This window comes from Embiotoca jacksoni, unplaced genomic scaffold, assembly GCF_022577435.1.
Source record: "Embiotoca jacksoni isolate LCO1_2020_lvr unplaced genomic scaffold, fEmbJac1.0.p SCAF_9, whole genome shotgun sequence".
Classification (NCBI taxonomy): domain Eukaryota; kingdom Metazoa; phylum Chordata; class Actinopteri; family Embiotocidae; genus Embiotoca; species Embiotoca jacksoni.
The window spans coordinates 1,449,449-1,470,007 of NW_027185447.1; the positions used below are offsets into that span (position 1 = coordinate 1,449,449).

Consider the following 20,559-nt stretch of genomic DNA (forward strand, 5'->3'; position numbering starts at 1 on the left):
AAACATGTTTTCCACAGTCCCAAAAACAAATGCAGTATGTTTTTGATTGTCCCCATTTCATAGTAAAAACAAGTTTGACTTGAGTTGTAGTCTGACATGACTAACTGCAGGACGCCCACGTGTTGGTTTGTTCTTTGTCCTTCGAAGGTTCAACAGTGTTTGGTAGTACGTGTTGCTAACTAATCTTCTTGGGAACCAAGGTTTTATTTTCTTCTTTTCATTATTGTTCTGTGAAGTACATTCTCGTCATTCATTTGGAATGTGGCTTGCAAAGAAAAATGATTAATTTATTTAAGGAAATGAGTAATTCACTTAATTGACATGAAGTGTACTTGGTTTTTAAAAGTGAAAAATAGGCATGCATCGCATATAAAACTGACTGTGTGGGTTGGAGAGGGAAACTGAAGACCCAAAGAAGAGACACAGGATATGAATGCTTTAATAAAATCATAATACATCACAGGTCTGATGAATTAAAGTCATGGCCAGGATTACCTGAGCTTACTCCTGCGTAATGCAAAAATGGCAAAACCATGAAACTCAAAGAAATACAACTGAATCAGTTCTTTCAGTCAGAGATTAAAACAAGGACGGTCCCTCTGCACTCCGTAAACCTCACTTCTAATACTCTTTTCATCGCTTCAAAAGCAGCAGAGGTTTGGACGTAAACTGAATTTCACATTCAGCAAATGGAGGAGTGATGTAAAGAAAGCATCTTTACATCTCAGATCTTAAAAAGACTATATGCTGATCTTGCTCATGACTGAATAAAAGTGAGTTAGTGAAAGTCCATTGATTCAGACGGTGAACCTAACACACACACTCCTTTATTATTTTCATTTTCTCAAAAGCTTCCCTGTAGGATGTAGCAGTGCAGAGTAATAGAGCAACTTAATCGGATGATACCGCGGATAAATAATATGATAAGAAAGTCTTAAAAACAAGGCATGCTAACAGCAAATCAACTCTCTCGTAAAACAAAACAGGAACGCAACCAGTGCCACTCTTAGTGCCTATGTACGTAGAAGCCTTCGGCAAATAACGGATTTACCCTTTTCCTCCCACTCTTCATCCGTGGTTGACCAGCAGGTTCTAAGAGAAAAACATTAAAAAAAAAAACAGGAGAGAATCAGTCCATTTGTGCACCTGTGACATCTTGTGACATTTGAGATGCTCTTAGTTGCAATAAGTGTTCCTGCCCCTGCACAGTCTGTCACCTTTAACTGGTCACAACTGATAGGTCAGACCTGCTAATTGTAGGAATTAACTCGACTTAACATCCCCACACTTTTTCATTGGGCAACATTATTTTGTATACCAGATATATACTTGCTATTTGTACGACCAGCACAATACAAAATAAATGAGGGGTAATACATTAACAGATGATTGGCTCTCAATAGGCGCTTTCGGACCGGAGGGACTATTTCACCGTCCTAAGAACGGTGGGCGGGGTTTCCCCCTTTTTTGTGCGTCGCACCGGGGCAACTTAGAACCTTTTCGTTCCTATTACAACATTTTGTGGGGACTTTTTTTTTAGCTCCTACCTCTGCCTCGGTACTCCCCCGTTTCAATAGCAACTGTCGTGACACACACAGGAACAGAGACAACCGCCGGGTTTAAAACACACAGTTAGCAGATAAACTACAGCTACGAACGAAGCCTTTTAAAACAGCAGAAGAAAGTTTAAACTGGAGGCACGCAATACTGAGAAGTGGGCCGACAACAAATGTGCCGGCTTTATTAAGCCGATACACATCAGGGGAAATACAACGTGACTTCGATTCAACAAGGAGAAATAAAAAAGCCACTCCGTTTATGTGCTGCTGCAGCGGTGTGATGCTGTTTGAAGCACCGGAGGATGTTGTGGATTATTCATGTAAAGTGTGATCGTCTGACTTCAGGCACAACACATTCCTGCAAATGTTTCACAATGAAGGCCGTTTTATGGGGAGTCTCCTTATAAAATGCTGGAGGGCTTTCAGTTAAAAAAATACAGGAAGTGTTGCGTATCTATTGACCCGTAACACAAAACTGAATACGCAATCATAAACAAGGTTTCAAGTGAATCAGTTAATACATTTTAAATGTAACTGAGTACTGTGACTGCTCCATTTTTTTTTTTTATTGGCCCTCTTGAATAAAACACTCTTTGGATCTTCAAACTGATCAAATATGTACATGAATTTCAACCAGATGAAGTAAACTGTCATTTCACAGTTCCCATTGGCAACCCTTTTCATTCTGGGGGAAACCGAGTGGGGGGAGCTCCCTGGAAAGTCCCTGGAACTGTTTGGTCCGAAAACACCTAAACATTCTCAAAAAGATCTTCTCATACCCATTCTAACAATGGGAAGAACAGACAGGCCAGAGTTACAAGGTACAAATCAATCACTTCACAGTCTCAGGCAGAGAAGATGTTCTTTTTTTTAGCCAAATACAAACTATTTTACAAAAGTCCTGAAAATGAATGAGGCGCAAGTTTTATTCTATAAAACAGTCTTGTGTAATTTTAGACAATTTTAATAGACCCTGACTGACACAACTGATACTTTATAATTAAATACGGGTAACAATGTATTGGAAAAAATTGGTTTATCATTACTAATCCAAGCAATTTTTACTTCACAGTTACAGAAATGTGTCCATGCTCTATGGTGAACAACTTATTTAAATATGAAACCATGTCTAAAATATTGCTGGTGTGTGTTTAGCATTTCTCTTGAATGCATTCTGTTCCTCTGAGAAACAAGATGAACCCCAATATACAGTGACATCAATGAGGTCCTTGAAACCGGAGCAGCACATCATCCCGGCAAGAAGACAACAGCTCTGACACCACGACTCTAAGCTGTAAGACCTTATCAAATGTACCGTGAGAGGGGTTCACTCGGATCGTGTGCTCTGCCATGCAATGCCTATGATCAATTAACTCCTTGAAAAGTTGAGAATCTGATACAGAGAGACACCACTGACAATTTAAGGTGATAACAAGCCACTTTGACTGAAGCTGTGCCACCACGCAGACTAATTCCTACAACTTCGGAGGGAGACCTTTTAAAATGTTAAATAATTGCTACTATTAAGTTATGGAGTACGGAAAGATTGGTCACCTAAAAGATGATTGGGCTTCCAAGTAAAGGTCAGTAATATATCTTTGAACTAATGCGTTCAAATTGAGACAATACCTAACAAGCTGGTTATTAACTACTATATAATCGCTAACTAATACACTGTATAAGCAATTTTAGTGTGTTCAAGACATTTTTCTCACAAGACTGCATATTGTTTTAAGGGAAATCATGCAAATTTCTGGACAACCTTAACAGTGTGATTATTACTCCACTGGATTTAGTAAGATCTGCAACAATCAATTTAGAAAAGAAAATGCTCCATCTCTGAAACGCAGGCTTTTACAGATGACATTTCCACAAGCTACAAGAAATGTTGTGATGGAAAAGTAGAACAAGTGTTAACCTTTATTCTGTTGAGAATTAAGTATCATATTTAGGGTGATAATCGACTGGTGAGACCTAAATTCAAAGTGTGAATATATGGGTCTGCGCATGCTCCATTTGAAAATCATCTCCAGCATTCAACTGGACGTAGACCTCGGGTTAATTTTAAACTACTGGAGCAGCGTTTAACAAATCAGCACTGACCACTACATGTGCTGAAACTGCCAACGCTGCAAATACATTTAGAGAAAAGGTTTAGACTTCAACATCATCGCACTTCGTCACCCCCAACGGTCCCTGAATGGTCCACCCTTCAAAGAGGCTGAGCAAACCTTGATGTGAACAGGGTTTCCAGACTATCACAGCAAAGAAAACTAAAGCTGTGAGCAGTAGCGAGGGTATGGTGAGAACCTCATTGAAAATATCTAGAAATATGAACTATAGGAGTTACCCAGCAGGATTAAGAGTCCATGCTAGCTGCTCTGTGAGGCTGTATTTTGTGCTATTGTTGGGCGTGGTTACCAATTAGCAGATCATGTTAACCCAGAACCAGTTTTGAGAATATGTTCTAATTATTTTGATCCAAAGATTATTTATAACACCCCAAATCAGTTTGGTGTTTTTGGTTTTGAAATGATTACTGGAACAATTGGATGACATTCATGTCCCCTCCCCAATAAATTGTAAAGACTGATCCTGTTTCTCTGATATTTCTCAGTTTAAATTGTCCATTACTTTGAGTTACGACCAATAATTAATGCAACAGTTACATCTATTATTAATCCAAGGCTCTTTATCATAAAATCAAACAAACACCAAAATCTCGAGCAAATTTGCTTTGGTTTTCTGGTCAGAAATTGATCGAGCTCAGCCCTGCTTGGCCTCAAAGGCTGGGGAGTCTCAGGGAAGAGGGAGCGCCCATGTGGAACGATGCAATGAGCCCAATTGACTAAAGGCCGGGGGTGCATTGACCCTGAAGGCAGCTCATAGAGAGACACAGATTGTGTGTATGTCCTGTATATACAGTATGTGTACGCGTGTGGAGAACATGTGCTCCCGGTTCTAAGCACTGCACTGTTCACTCCAGCTGTGAAACTCAAACCATTAAAACCACAGAGAGACTTACAGAGCAGGGTGATCGATACGACTCCCCTCGTCTGTCCTCTCATCTGATCCCGCCGGTTTCCTCTCCTCTCCTCACCTCCCATCCTCCTGCTCCCTTTTGACATATGTTCACTTCTCTTATTCACTCCTTTATCCTCTGTCTATCTATTGTCCTCCGTGCCTCCCTTCAACAGCTTTCCTCTCTGCTCTATTCACTTCATTTAGCACAGTATAGAAGTCACTGTTTATTCTTAGTAGCGATCACTTCTAAGAATAAACAGTTTTGCGAGAATGTACCTTTTGGCGGGTTATAAACACAACTGCTTACTTAAAAGAGAAGCCGCAAAAGAGCAACAGATGCGGGACTGAGACCCCTCAAAGCAAAAGGGAAAGAGGGAGCTGCTTCCATACATGTACAAAAACACTTACCAATAGAAGGTTTTGACTTTTTACCAATGCAATCACAATTCATCTGTTCAAAAGTAAACTCTCTGATGTGGTTGGGGACTTATCTGACTTTCAAAATTAAGGATTGTAAAGCCACTTTCAAAACCAATTTAAAAACTATTCATTCTTTGCAAAAAAAATAAAAAACAAAAACCTCCTTTGATATCTAGAATGAAGAAATTAGATTGACTTTTAAATAATTAATTTTGAAGACTACTTTGAAGATCTTTAAAAACGTAAAATGTACATAGATTATTGACTAAATACAACAGTCCCCCTCTCTAAAAGACAGTGCTACTCTGTCCATCAGTTTAGACTGTTGTTCTTATATTTATGTCTACCATTGTTACATACAAAAGTAAACCTCCTCTTCTAAGGCACACCTGATCTAAAATGGTCTTTGCAGCAAAAAGTGAGGAGCTTTTAAATTAACATGGACGAAAAAGGGGATCAGACAAAAAGACATTTCAACAATTCTCCCATGTTCTAAGTTCACCTGCTAACAAAATTCTTAATGTGACTGAAAGTCAAGAAAAGCATTGAAACGGGCCTCGTAGTGTGATTCTTCTGTGTGATTGAGGGATACGGCTGGATTTTGCCTATAGTTTTCTTTCTGTCAATAAATCTCATGAAAACACCAGTAACGTGTTACTGCACTTTATAACACTTTCTGACTTCTGTTGTTGGACTGGGTCATGATGAAGATTGAATCATTAAAAACTGTAACAAATATTATGTTTCATCATGTTTAGGATAGCCTACTGTCTGACTACATTTAACTCACAGAAGCAAGAATACAATTGGTTAATGGTGTACTGACAATAACATTAGCAGTCAAAGTAACAACCACTCCAACTGGTTTTGAAGATGGTATCTACTTCTACTGCATTAAAAAATGTTATAACGCCTCAAAACTTCACAAACCTCACAAACAAACTAATGGATTCGCACCTGTTGCTTAAATTGGAGATTCCTCCCGAGTTAGTCTTTAGGACTTGCTGCGGTTACACTGCCTACCATATTGGTATTAGTATGGACTTTTAAAATAAGCTTGTTTCAGTTCATGTGGCTCTGAACAGCAGATCGCAGAGACAGTTAAGGGACTGGAGAGAGACAAAGAGGGATCGGGGCCAAACGCTGTAGGAGATAGAAAGAGAAAAACAAATAACAAACAAAAAGTCAGGAGAGGTTTAAGAGAAAAAGAAGTCAGCCTGCTCCCCCTTCGGCAGAACCCAGCCTAGGAGCCTTGACTCAATTGGAAATCCATTTTATCTGATGACTGGCAGGCAATTGGGGCTCCCGGGTGATAGGCTGAGGCTCTGCGGTTGATAGGCCTGACCACTCCACTGCTGAGGGATGGGGGGATGGAGATCGAGAGGAATGTGAAGAAGAAAATGTACGATAAAGATTGGCTCCACTAACAAAGTTCATTTCAGGCTACCGAGATCTTCAGCTGCGCTCCACTTCTATCAATAATACAGCAACTAGAGCGGCAACTGGCAAATATTTGCAATGAGTCCAAAACCCAAAGATATTCCATTTACAGAAGTGTTTCCTGCACATGGACTTTACATGGTTTAGCCGCCCAAATATATCAACAGTCACCCAAATATATTTGCCCTCATTGATAACTCTGAAACTGGGAGAAGTTTGATATTTGGGTTCAATGTCAGTCCACTTGTTGTCTTTTACTACACTTTTATTGCACTAACAGTAACGTAACGAGTGTAGTTGTAGTCAGTTTTAATGGGGCCCGAAGGTAAAGGAAACACTGGGTTTCAGCTTAAGGAAATATTATTTTGGAAGACCACGGGTTACTTTTTTCAAACAATTGTTTTGCCACACACGTGTTGTGTGCACTTCAATAACTAAGTGAGGACTACAGATACTTCTCTGTTTGCAGCCGCTATAACGTCTACTGTGAGCTGCATGTGAGGTGTTGAGGGACTTTTACAGGGATTCTGGATCATTTAGATGGGAAAATATAGCAAATACTGATAGTAAGTATGTAAGGTGTTTCGGGAACGTCTGTAAGTTGTAGCTATAAAAAAAAATAACCTACAATTACACTTACCCCTCCAAAACTGCAAGAGTCTTTGCGTGCATACAAGTTACACACACAACACTGAACCACAACAATTAAACTTCATTGGCTCACACACATCAGTGAAGAAAATTGTGCTCTGCAGATGAGCTAAAATCAAAATACACCGTGCAAATTTTTTAAGTTGAGCTTTAACATTGTAACATTAAACATCCACATCTCACCAGGATGCAAGTCATTCTCCTTTGGGAAACTGAGCAATCAGAGTTATGTACGGCTGACTGGAAACAGGCCCTCTAATCTGATTTTGAAAAAGTGTTCTGAAGCTATTAAAGTGCAAAATCCAGAAAAGTAGCGACAGCACACATATGAACTACTACAACAGAAAATATCCCATAAAAGGGTGACAAGCCTGGATGAGATGGCACATCAATCAAAATAATAACTGTTAAATGCAGATTCTTGGACTGTTATAAAATGAAATTACGAGCAGCTTCTAACAACGCCAGATCCCACCAGACATGGGCTAACATGAATACAATATCTGACTAAATGGTAAAACCAAATGAAAGACTAACAAGTCAAAACACTGTGTAACCCACTGAAAAGCCAGGTGCTATAAAACACTGGTTATCAGGGTGAACAACTCCACATTAATTGCTATACAAAGTTGCACTTCCAGCTGTTACCTTGAGTGCTTTAATAACTCTGCTACAAAATGTATGACATAGTGAGTTGCTAAAGTTGAAGTGTTACCTGTTTCAAATGTGATCAAATCCCATTTTATAACAAATACAAAAAAACAGGTAGTTTGACAGGCCCTTTTCCTTTTTTTGCCACTGTATCAAATGCTACACTCAGTACAGCAAAACTTTAAATTACATCAGTTAAAGCCAAAGACAAAGATGTAAAACTTACTGGACAACAAAAAACAATAAATGATAAGTTCACAGGTCATTGTTTGGTACAATACAAATAATAAACTGCCTTTGGTACATCCATAAGACAAAGTACTTTAAATGCCTGCAATACAAATATAGAAAAAGCAATTTTTCAAGTTTCACATGAAAGTGAACTCGTCAACATAGCTCTGCAAGCAAACAATAACACATTGGCATTTATTATTTACAAAAAGGCTGGAGAAAAAAAAAAATCAATCTCTTTAGGAATACAGGGTGTGAAGTGGAGAGCAATCACAAAAGGAAAGGCAGTCTTCAAATCATAAAGGAAAAAAAAAATGAGGAAGTGGTGAGACAGACAGATTGAGTGACATCGGGACACAAAAGAGAAGCTGGTAGAACTGTTCCAATAATGTTGTGGCTGTTTGTCGGTGGCAAAACCCAGTGAAAAACCCACCTAAAAGCCCTGCTGTTGTCCTCTCTTATCCCAGCTGGGGGTCTTGGTTCCACAAAACCCTTTTCCTAAGCATGCACGAGGGGTGGGGGGAGAGAGAGAGAGAGAGGGGGGGGGGGGGGTATGCTGACCAGAATATCGGTGTAGTGCACGCCCAGAAAAAAAAAACTAAGTGTGTCAATTGCTTATGGAGCCGAGATGGCTTTCAACAGAACACAATACACGGCTGTGTTGAATTATTATTGGGACCCCCCATTGGAGAATACAGAAAGAGGCAGTGCGAGTAGGGGGTCTGGTGGCGCGAGCCGACAGGAGCGGTGGCGCTCAGAAAGGTCAGGGTACAGCGAACGAGGGTTATAAAAGCTGCTGAAAATGCCTCACAGGAGGCAGTGGTGAGTAGCCTCAAATGTACCCCCTCCCGCCATGTCTCCACACCTCTGACTTGTCCCTCGTTTGAAAGCTTTGACGCGTCTGAGGGCCACCGGGGGCCACGAGACAGATGAAAGGGGAAAAACAGAGGATCAAGATTTGGCTTGACGTGGCGTTCGATTGCCACATTGCTGCGCCACAAAATACATGGAGTGAGAAATACGGCGAAGGGGGGAGAGAGGGGAAGTGTAGGAATTGAAAGAGATGCGGCAGATAAGAGACGAGTGTCACGTCTCTCAAAGAAAAAGGCAAAGTGTGAGGAAGTTCAATGTGTAAAAAAATGGCTAGGAGTAGTGGAAGTATGTACTGTTATTGTCCTGAGAGACGTCGTGCTGAGCAGCAACCATGTAAAAAAAAAAAATGTACAAATGGAAAAAACACAAAGAGGAAAAACTCAGTGGTGGTAAATAGCTTGACATGCATTGTTGCACCAGGTTACAGTAAAAGCACCAACCGTCAAATTATGTTTGATCATGACTTTAAATGCAATTTACTGTATATCCAACAACAAATACTCATTGTTCATTTAATTTGTCAGCACTAAAAATATGAAATAACACAGGAGTAAAGTTTCCATCTTGTTCCTAAATTTAATTAAACCCCTTTTCCACTGCCACTACTGCCTCTACTTTACTCGCTTATGGCACCACGTACTTTTCAGTATTTAGTTTTCCACTGCAGTAGGAAGCCCTTCAATGTGGAATCGTTACTATAGCTACATCACATGAAATAGCCATGATTAAATGTAACAGTCGCTGGATCCTTTTGTTGGCAAAAAACACAAACATCTGTCCCTCCTCAATTGACCACAGCAAAGTTTTACAGTTTGCCATGAGTGGCTTGGCTCGTTAAAAACGGCAGGTTTGTGTTCTTGTCACGCGATGATGACACAGAGATGCAATGGCATAACTCATGAAATGGGTGATTCTCGTGAAAAAAGTTGTAATCTTTACGTTTCATTTTAATATTGGCTAAGCTAGCCTGGAACCTGAACGATGGTGATACCAAAAAAAGTACCAGGTACTAGGAACTATCTACAACTTTTGCCCAATGGAAAAACTAAAAAAGAGTGAGTAGTGTCAAGACAAGACGAGCTGGAACAGGTAGTGGAAAAGAGGCAAACGTGTGACTTCTCTTTAACCTGATTTAGTCTCATAACGACTGAACTAAATGGTATCGTCATTAAAAAAATATTACATTGGTACATAACTATATTCAAATGCCATAAATGTCAATTCAATCTAACCACCTATTTACCTGAAATATTTTACACAAACAGGCACTTGCATGGGCGGTAAAAGTTGAATTTGTTTGTAACAAAAGAATTAAGGGATTGATCAATTATAAAAGTTATGTGATGCAGTTTCCTTTGAAAGTCCTCTGTTTTACATGAGTGATGTGTTTTTTCACAATACTTAAGAACCTGAGGGGGGTGGGGGGGGGATTAAGTCACTACTTAGATACCTAAATGCACGGGGCTGTTATTTCACCAGGGTACTGAATAGCTAGATTAAAAAAGACAACCCACGGAGCACACAATACACGACAGACGAACAACAAAAGAGAAAGAGCGAGAGAAGATAATGATGCTCGGTGGAGATTGGTTGTGATCGGCTGTACAATGATCAATGCCGGCTTGAAAGGAGGCAACGCTCATGGTTTATGACGGAGAGAACAACTGCCAACAGTATGAAAATGAAATCAATAAGTCAACTGTGGAGCAGGGAGAGAAAAATGAAGGAAGCGGGCGAGAAAAAGAAGAGAGGGGTTCAGAAAAAGACAAAGAGATTGGAGACAAGATGGAATAAAACAAGAGAGACAAAGAGATTGGAGCAGACAGAGAAAAAGAGAAAGCAGAGCTGCAGACAGACGAAAAAGCTAGATGAAAGGTGTTGGTTTAAAGGAAGCACAGGCAGAGAAACATCAATGACAGATGAAGGAAAATTCTTTCAAGATACATAAAGGCAAAAACAAACTGACGAACATTCAGATAAACCGAGTGACAAAAAGCGCTGTATAAACTGTGGATGCTGATGTAAATATACTCGGCCCTGTGTGTTGTGTATGCGAGTGTGTACAGTACGTGTGAATGTGTTAGGGTAAGCATAGACATAAACGGTGCTGCTCAGCATCATGCCAAAATGTATAATAGACCCCATCAGTCCGCCATAAGACAAGTTTCACGTTTTGCCCCGTGTAGGCGTGAAAAGTACACGTATGTACGACGAGCATACTGCCATTCCCAGAAGTACAAAGAGTGACAAGCCCGTGTACGGAGGACAAACACAGGACTTACACCCAGGAGACCGGTGTTCGAGTCCATGAGAAAGCAAAAGTTAATGTAGCGTAATTAAGTTACATATAAAACTTAAATAAACTAACATACATTAAGTAACGTTACTTAATTTTACCCAAACCATGATCTTTTTCTCACCCTGACCAAGAACTTTAGGTGACTGAACCAAACCCAGCTGCAAATGTTTCTCATGTTTTCCTAAACCGACCCCAAACTGAAGGCACTTTTCACTTTTCACGCCCAGGTGATGCAAAATGTGACGCAGAACCGTCTCCCTCGCTGGGCTGACGGATGTGTCACACTGTGGTGTGATACTGGGTTGTATGGTGGGTTGCTTGACAAACACATTTCCTCTATGCCCTTCATTGTGAACATTTTAACAGGTCGATAAAAAAAATACTTCCTGCCCTGAAAGTCTGCACCGCCAACCCTGATAACTAAGTTGCCTGTTTTTTGGTGACTCAGACATTTATGACTCAAGTGTCAAAGAGTCTCAGTGGAACCCAAATATTTACACACAGATACACAAAAACACTGTAAGTCACAGAGCCAAAGAGAAATCACCGGTTTGTTGTTACCCGAGTCACATTTGGTACGTTTGTATAAGATTGTGTTAGCAAAAAGTCCAAAAAGAAAAAAAAAGAAAGAAAAATGCAATGCCGGAGAACGGAAAAACTACGAGTAAGAAATTCGACTTTATTTGTAGAACATACATGATTACGTTACTGTAACAAATCCAACTAAACACAGAGGACTTTCTTTTCCAATTTCTGTTTTATTCTGTAAGAGAAAGAAGAACACAGAAACTTTCTCCAGCTATCAGCAGCCTTCATTATGTTTGGAGTCAAAACTTGTACAAATTCAGCTTGTAAAAATCAACCATGCTTGAAATAAACCATGACAGCTATGACTAGATTGGAAAGTAAAATATTACCCTTCTGCACGGTGCATCGTCTGTGCAGAGCTTCGGTAGCAACTTCCCAAAACTTTAAGGCTGCCTGGTTCTACAGTGAAAATCAGTCACTGTGGCTAAATTGCCACATAATCCATTGTTTATAGTCACCTGCAGGCTGAGTGTGGAAATGTCTGGACAATACTTGGCTAATAGTTTTGATTTGATTTGTGTGTCCTTGCTGGTCATCATTGTGTAGAAGCAAATTGCTGAGCAGAAATGGATGCTTGTCATAATGATTAATTACTACACTTCATGAATACAGAGATGAAAGGACAAGTAGAGTAACGGGAAAAAAATTGTCTTGAAGAAACTAACACACACATGCGGTGTGTGTATTGCTAGCTGGCTGTAGCTTACATCTGTACAGTCACTCCAATGACTTTCGAAGCACATAAACCTGAATGGTACAAACAGTCCAGCAGTCAAATTAGTCCTAATGTGAAAATTGGCCATTTGGCCGACTTGTGGTGGTGCCAAGGGGTGCATCAAAACATCCTCACTCTAGTTTTGTTACTACCAGTCAAACATAGGAAACAAATATAAAAGGCGAGGAGGACATTTGAAAAAAGAAAACACTGTCACTGATAAATATTTTTTTCTGTTGGCTTATCCGTAAACTGGCCAACTGTTCTCTTCGCAACCTCTCCATTGTTTCCCCTACCATTGTTTTGCCCCCAACGGGACCTCCCGCCCCTGAAAGAAACCAAATACGAACTTCCTCATAGAACTATACTATGTACTATATATGTACTTAGTTCCTGTGCACTCGCTCATTTCAGCTCAGTGTGAGATTTGCTCATGAATTTCCCTGGTACTGAAGGTTGCACTAACTTATCTGTGTCTCTGCTCTGCGGTGTGTCTGGGTTTCATGAAGGACGAGGCGGAGCCTCACAGACACGCAGCGCAGCAGAGCAGAAGGTGGACACAGGTGAACGTTTCTCGAGTTGATGACAGCTACAGTTGTGTCGTGATCGAAAAAAAAACATTAAAAGATCTGGGACAAAGGTAAAACAGGATTAAGGAGGCAGAGTACTCTGTCCAAAGGGCTTGTTGAATGGTTGGATGGCTTCAAAAATCGCCTCTTAACTAATTTCCAATGTCAGATAAACATGACTGTGTCCAACCGTTTCTATAATTTCCTGAATTTGACAATCCGACAGATCCACCCAACTGTGATTGGTCAGCTGTGCAGAGGTGAAAAAGAACACTGGTTTAGGACGTCTTCAATCTTCAATTTGTTTCATGAATATTTGTTCAGTAGTTTGAATTCTGTTGTTCACATAAAAAGTTGAAGGTCTTATTAAAGAGAAACAGGAGGAAAATGTGTGCTGCTGTCCAACATCTAGTTTTCACTGGACATTTGAGTGTGGCAACTATAAATATGCTTGATTTTTTTGAAATGGTCAGACAACACAAGGTAGATAACCAAGTTCTGACAGTAAATAGTCTTACTTTACATTATTTAAGCTGCAGTTTATGCCTTTGATAAATAACAATAGTTGACAGATAAGAGAAATAAGGAAAAAGAGATGCAACACAGGTCCTCGGTTGGACCTTAGAGGGGACTTCGGGGTTTATGGTGTGTGTCTTAACCTCCAAGCCACCGGGGCGCATCACATTCATTGTTCTGCATGGGAGCTCACACTTTAGCAGCATTTTGATGCATGTCAATATGTCAGACTGTGTCACTGCAGTACTTCCTATGGATGTCAAAGGTCCAGGAAAGCAGCAACTTTATCCTTCAGACCCATCAACCGTATGCTCTTCTGTCCGCAGGATTTATCCAGTTTTTGCCGCAGGAGTCAAATGATGCAATGCAGCTAGTGAGAGTTAAAAATCTCCAGATCCACTGTTTGTTAGATTTACAGCTTATTTAAAAATGTAATAACAGGAATTGTATTCGAGATAAATATATTACACACTATATATACCATTTTATACTGCTGTGTTATGTCTACGTAAACTTTTATTCTGAGTCGGAGAGAAACAAAGTTCATTCCGTAAGACTTTTTTTTCAACTTGTCTGGAGGCAGTCACAGCTAATGAGGCACAAACAGACCTTCAACTGAGATCATAAGAGAAACAAGAATCTAAGAAAATGTGCTCCAGAAGAATGTCACCTTTTTTTCTAAATGAATTGAAACTACTACAGTACATTTTGTTACAATTACAATATTTGATTTGTAAGTTTTATATGATTTTCTCTAGTGGGCCGGAAGTCTTAATGGTTAAGCAACAAAGTCACAAATAGACAGTCAAAGGATGAAAAGTAGTATGTGCTCCACGGTGCGCCAACTTTGTAGAAAAGTTCTGCATTTTGAAAGAGGATATAAAAAAATTAAAAAAAAACACTGCAGAGACTTTATCCCCAATTAAAGTAACCTAAACTCATTTAGAAGCTTGGTGTGAAACGCCTATGCCTGAGTTTTTAATCTGAGATGATTTCTTTCTGAATAAATATAAAAACTGAGAGAAACTTGAGTTGTTAATTAGGTCTAGTTTAAAGAAAGCTGCAAGACACTTTGTAATATTTATTCACGCATAGCAATGAGGGGAATAAAATTCAACTACTTGTTCGCTTCATAAATTTTGTGTCAGAATTTGAAGAGTACATACTTAGATGAAAATATGTGAGATGTTTTCCGTTCGAGTGGTCAGCGCGTCCAGCTCGCAGCTGAAGCCCCTCGTTCTTCTTCATTAGTGTTGACTGCTGTGGGGCCTACTGTCTCTCCTTTTCTCTCTCTGTGCATCTCTTCATCCTCTGTCCATCTGTCCATCCCGTCCTCCAAACACACTTATCTCCTCGTGGTATCTACCCATCGTTCCCTTCTCGCTCTTTACCACCCTGCTACTCTCCAATTTCTCTCACCACCGTCTCCCTTCTCGCCTCATGCCTCCTCCTCCACCCGACTCTTTCTCCACCATCTTTCGCTCTCACCAGCTCTGCTTCCCCATTGTCTGCCACCAGCTCTGTTCTTTAACCATCCACCTCCCCCTCTCCATCATTTTCTCCTCCCTTGTGTGCATCTCCTATTTTCTCCCTTTGTTTCTTCAGTTGCTGCATTTGTCATCTTTTTTTTTTTCTGTCCTTGACTACTGATATTTTCTCAGGTCTCTTCTTAATTTGCTTCACATTCCTACAAGGTGCGGTGAAAAGTTCTGAGGCTGTTTCTATAGCGTAGGAACGGAATGCAGCACAGTGATGTGCTCAGAGCAGAGGGAGGCAATAACTTTCATGAGTAAGTAATCCAAGTTGATCAAGTTGGTCTGTGACAGACGTTTATTGACCACTGGGTTGTGCACATGGTTTTGAGCAAAGAGGGTACATCAAATTTTGTGTCTTTCATAAATGTTCACAAAATAAAAAACATTATTTCATACCCTAGTCATGTGATTGTTAGAAATGTAAAGTCTGTCTCCTCACGTATTGAGGGCCGTCCAGTGTTCCCAACTTTGTCGCAAGATTTTCCCGCCCTTCAGAACAATTCAGCCATTTTCTTTTTTCAAACAGGCACCTCATGATAAATCAAGCAACTACTTTCCATAGAAGAGAGAGGCTGATGTTGCACCTCTCTCTGCATCTGACCTGAGTGGAACAGAGGCTGTGCGCAACGTGAGAGACCCAATAAGAAAGACATTGTATCGCTTCTAACTTTCTTTCTGGGATCATCTTACATGTAAATGCGGCCAAAATCTGTGTCAACATTTCATCTCAGCTTTTACTTTACACCTAATTGTTTCGTCTTCCATTGTGCTCTTTGGCAGGCCTTAATGCTCTGCTCCTTTTCTTCCTTTCTATTTCTCTTTTTCTTTGTCCATTGTTTCGCAAGGCTTGTCTGTTTATTTCTCCTCGGCCTTTCACATCTGCCGCTCTTACTTAACAGTCATCAAATCTATCTCTGTGTATCTACAAAATGGTTTTTGTTTTGTTCTTCAATACAATGTTTTGTCCGCAACCTCATCTTTTTATTTTTCTTCTTTTTGTTTGTCTGTATTGTTATCTACCAGCAGAGTGACTGAGCTGCTGTGATCTTTGTACCGGCATGACTCCTGTTCTTTCAACAATACAACTGAAAGATGAAAGAAAAACAGAAATCAATATTAGGTTTTATCCTGCTGTGATTCACTGGCTTTGTGAAAGTCAGCGTGCATTCAGATCAGCAATATATACAAATGTATTATCAGTATTGTCAATAGGGTGAATCTCTGAGAATAGACTTATCCAAAGTTGATGAAACAATTTTGTCTTTCCTCTTATCTTCTGGTGTGCTGCCCACGGGGAATCATACTAGCAGACTAAGCACGGTGCAGAAACACTGCACAGGCTGGGCCATTATGAATCCCAAATATCTTCCTAAAAATGCCATATACCATCACTCTCCAGGTCCACGGGAAGTTCCCCTGCATTGACTACGACACAGCCCTACTCAAATGTTCCCTTCAGTTCCCAAATTAGAGGGACTGAATATTTGCACTTTCTACTCAGGTCCATGGTGAAATTACAAATGCAATTTTTTTACAAAATCGTGTACGTCAGGAGCTGATTTTGTTCAAGTGACTTATCTTGGAGTACTTGCACATGAAGGATATAGCTTCCCACTGCTCTGTGCACGTCATGATGCTGCGCTTTGTTTGGGCGTAATAGGAGCGGCCTCTTAACACACACTTTAAAAAATGTTGTTGGGTAGATGTAGGATTTTGCCACAATGAGAAAGGCTCAATTGTAACTTACCGCCTAATAATCCTCTAAACTGGTGTGTGACGGGCAACAGCCATGATTTATCATCACTTAAACGTCTTACCTGCTATTTTACTTACATGTAACCCTGGATGGCCTGACTGTTGGTGGCAGTCCAACACCCTATTGTTGGATATTGGATTGAATTGTTATCTATGTTCAACAGAGGGGGACTTAAGGTATAAATGAATGCCCTCCCACAAGACAAGGACAGTCAATCTTAATGTGCTTAGTAATTTCAGACATTGTCTTACAAAATGATAGCTAACAATTCTGACATCTCATCACCAAGTCCTCCTACTCCGTACTGTACCTCATCATGTCTGTCTGTCAGGGACTAGGGACTCCAACAGCTTGGACAGGCGACAGAGCACATAGGAAAGGCATGATTCCAAAAGACAAATGGAATTAAGTAAAACTGTGTATGTTAGGTAAAATACATGGAATGCGCATTTCAGTATCATTTATCATTTGCCACAACTGTGCACATAGCAAGCAAAAAAGTACTCAGTCAGTTTTCTGTTTAAAAGTTGTAAATCTGGGTCCTTTAACCAGCAGTGAAGCTATTCAGACACACTAGCCATAGTTCAGTTGGAAAGGAGCACACGAGGGAGTGGGTTCCCAGCTTCTCTCCAGACAGCACAGTCAGCCGACATGTTGATCACAGTGGACGGCAGGAGACAAAGTGGTGGTTTAAAGGTAGTTTAACCAAGCTCGCTTGCATTCAGCAAGCAAAGTCTCACTAGTCTCTCCCACCGTTGCTGTTCCAGGTCCCCTGTCACTCTGCCCTACCTTTCATTCATCTCTTTTGGTCTGTATTATCAGTATTTCTGCAGTTATTTGACTTTAAGATATTACAAATTCAACAAGTGTATTTCTTTCCATGCTGTTCATAAAGGGCTAAACTTACCAGGAACATTAACAGTCACCCCTTTCTGTCACTAAAGAAGACGAGAAGCTTGGAACCATTTTGTTTGTTTGACTCTTATGAGGAAAATAGTGTGGAGCACACAGTGATTCAACAAGTATGTACCCCTGTTCATGACAGAAAAAGTAAGAAACTTCCCTTTTGCTGTGTACACACTCTTAAAATGGTTTACTCTGTTTTAAACACCGCAGAAACATTTTCACTTGGCTCAAACACCTGAATTAAAGAAATACAGAATTTTGTTTTTGGTAACTCATTTGGCCAACTCGAGATGTTGACGCTTCATACTAGCTTTGGCTGAACTTTCTCTATCCGACTCCCTTTCTCCCTCGCTGTTTCTATCTCTTCTGACAGGCAGCTTTTAACTTTCAGCGTAACTCATTGGGGAATTAGACCCAAAGCCTGCTATGTCTGTACTCCCCAGCAGGACTTCGGATGTGTAAGTGAGAGAGAGAGAGAGAGAGTGTGTGTGTGTGTGTGTGTGTGTGTGTGTGTGTGTGTGTGTGTGTGTGTGCGGCATTTAAAGTTTTAGAGGTCCTAACTTGCAGTCGACCAGATGCCGGCCTTGCTCGTAGCTCCACATGCATCTATGATCAGAAACAGTGTAGTAACAGTCATCTTTCTGTGTCCTTTAAAATCTGGTTTTCTATTTAGACTACTCACAGTATCTGTCCTTCATCAGCCCTTATTCCAATTCATGTATGTCCATTCCTTATCTGCTGCCTGTTCTGGAATTCTCTGCTGAGGTTTTCAAAATGAGTTTTACAAATCTCTTTTCAATCCCTTTTACACCGTCTCTTATGTCTGTCTCTCACCTTCCCTTTCCTCTCTTCTCTCCATCGTGAGCCGACCCTCTGACGGTGATCAGAACTTGGCTGTCTCTGATTGGCGTAAATGACTTGGGAATCCCACCAGGCGTACAGACACTGTGTGTGCGCTGTGTATGTAGTCACATCTGAGAGTGCAGATAAATGACCAGAGAATCCCACAGAGTGCCTGGACAGTGTGCATGCCTCACATGTAGCGGCGCTCACGTCAGGCTCTGTCTCCGAGAATAATGACTGGAGGTTGTTTGCTCCGTCGCTACAGGCTCTGTGGGATCCTCCCCTCATTTGCCATCGGACGCACATGCTACTATACACGCACACACATGAAGACGGTGGCATAACACAGCAGGAAGACTGGGATGTGTCGGCCCGTCAACTGACCCACAGTGACACTGATCAAAACACATCGCAGTCACTTCTGTGGAAAGACAAAACGAGAACAGGACCAGCTTCTGTTCCAATGAAGTCCTTTATCTTCCATTTAATAACTAAAGAATGACAAGTCATTATTTATTTGCTTTCCCCTCTTCCTTATTTAACTTCTTTAATAATTCTGATTAACTAAATAAGCAGCTGTTATGTAATCACTCTTGCTTAGTGAAGGCCACTCCAAAAATGTTTACAGGATTAAAATTTACGTTTGCAGCACAGAAGGCATTACTCATCAGCTCTGCTTATAAACACGATAAAAACAGAAATGAAAACAAATTTTCCCCAGGCTCACAGCTCTCTAACTTTCCTTAAGATGCAGTCATTTAATATGCATTACACAGAAGAGAAGGAAACGATGTTTGGCTATATTAAATGAACACAGAAGAATCCTCACAGCATCAACATTTTGCACCAGTTTGTTGGACTCCAACATTTACATTTTAAATAACTAATATGAATCATTCACGTTTTTGCTTCAATTCTAAATTTTGACGGGCAGAAAGCAAAAAGTAGGAAAAGGAGTGAAGCAAAGATGATGAAGTACGTGGTGTTGTTGTTCTTCACTAGAAAGGTCAGTAGTGTGAAGTGTTCAGGACTGGAATAAATTAATCATTTACAGATAAGTGCTGATAACTTGGAGAAACTGCAAATTAAAAGCACCTGTGTGCGGTTTAAAAGAGAAGCTGCAGGCCACAATATAAGCCACTTATAAAGGTTTTGTTAGTTATGCCAAGAAGATTATGTTTTTGATGCAGTTTGCTACAGGTAGCTCCTCAGCTACTGGTTGACTATGTAAGTTGAGTGTGTGCGTGTTTGTTATCTATTTGTTATTGTAAGGTGGAGCTCAGCTATGTGAATAAATGCTACAGTATCCGAGAGCTACATGAGGAGCTCTTAGACACCCCTGTCCTGGTGTATCGGTACGGCCACTGGCATCAGACAGCCTTGTTATAGGAATAAAAACCACCATTCAACCTTCTCTACTTCTATATTTTCTAACCTATGGCCTTTTTATTTATCTTTGTTTGTTCATGTTTTATTAAATATTACTTCAGTAAATATTTGGACCCATTACTTAGACCTATTCAATTTTGTATCTCATTTTTAAAAATTAAATAGGAAGAAGGCATGATGGGAAATGTTAATTTATGGGGCCAATCACATTATGCTGTTGCTTCCTGGTAGTTAAAAAAAAAAAAAAAAAAGTCCACTAAATAAAATTAGGAAACTGCGAGAAGAAAGAAAGGCTTTCTTCTTTTGTGGGAGCAACTATAGTCCTGGGTGAAAAACTGCAACTCTGGTATGTTTTGTACACTTTGCTGGGGATTTCCTACAAAGAAAAACTTCAGAGCCATTAAACATATCAAGACAGACTGAAGAAGAATCCTCAGAGGAAACACACTGACAAGGCTGCTCTTCATCTTCGGTAAGTCTTACATTAGCGGAACTTACGTCACTTCTTTAATTTTTTGACCACACATCTGTCTGAGTTGAACTGCAGTGATGACAAGATGCATCGATATGCGCAGCTGCCAAACTACCGAGGCA

The 20,559-nt window shown here is 40.3% G+C and overlaps 1 protein-coding gene across 2 annotated transcripts in view; it reads right to left on the minus strand.

The window, feature by feature from the left end:
• Positions 1–421: 421 nt before the first annotated feature.
• Positions 422–20,559, minus strand: part of chchd6a (coiled-coil-helix-coiled-coil-helix domain containing 6a) — an 82,817-nt gene continuing 62,679 nt past the window's right edge. For both annotated transcript variants that reach the window (XM_069141357.1, XM_069141356.1), the window contains one exon: positions 422–1,092. In XM_069141357.1, the coding sequence (XP_068997458.1) occupies positions 1,069–1,092 (24 nt within the window). In that variant the 3' untranslated portion in view covers positions 422–1,068. The remainder of the gene's footprint in view (positions 1,093–20,559) is intronic.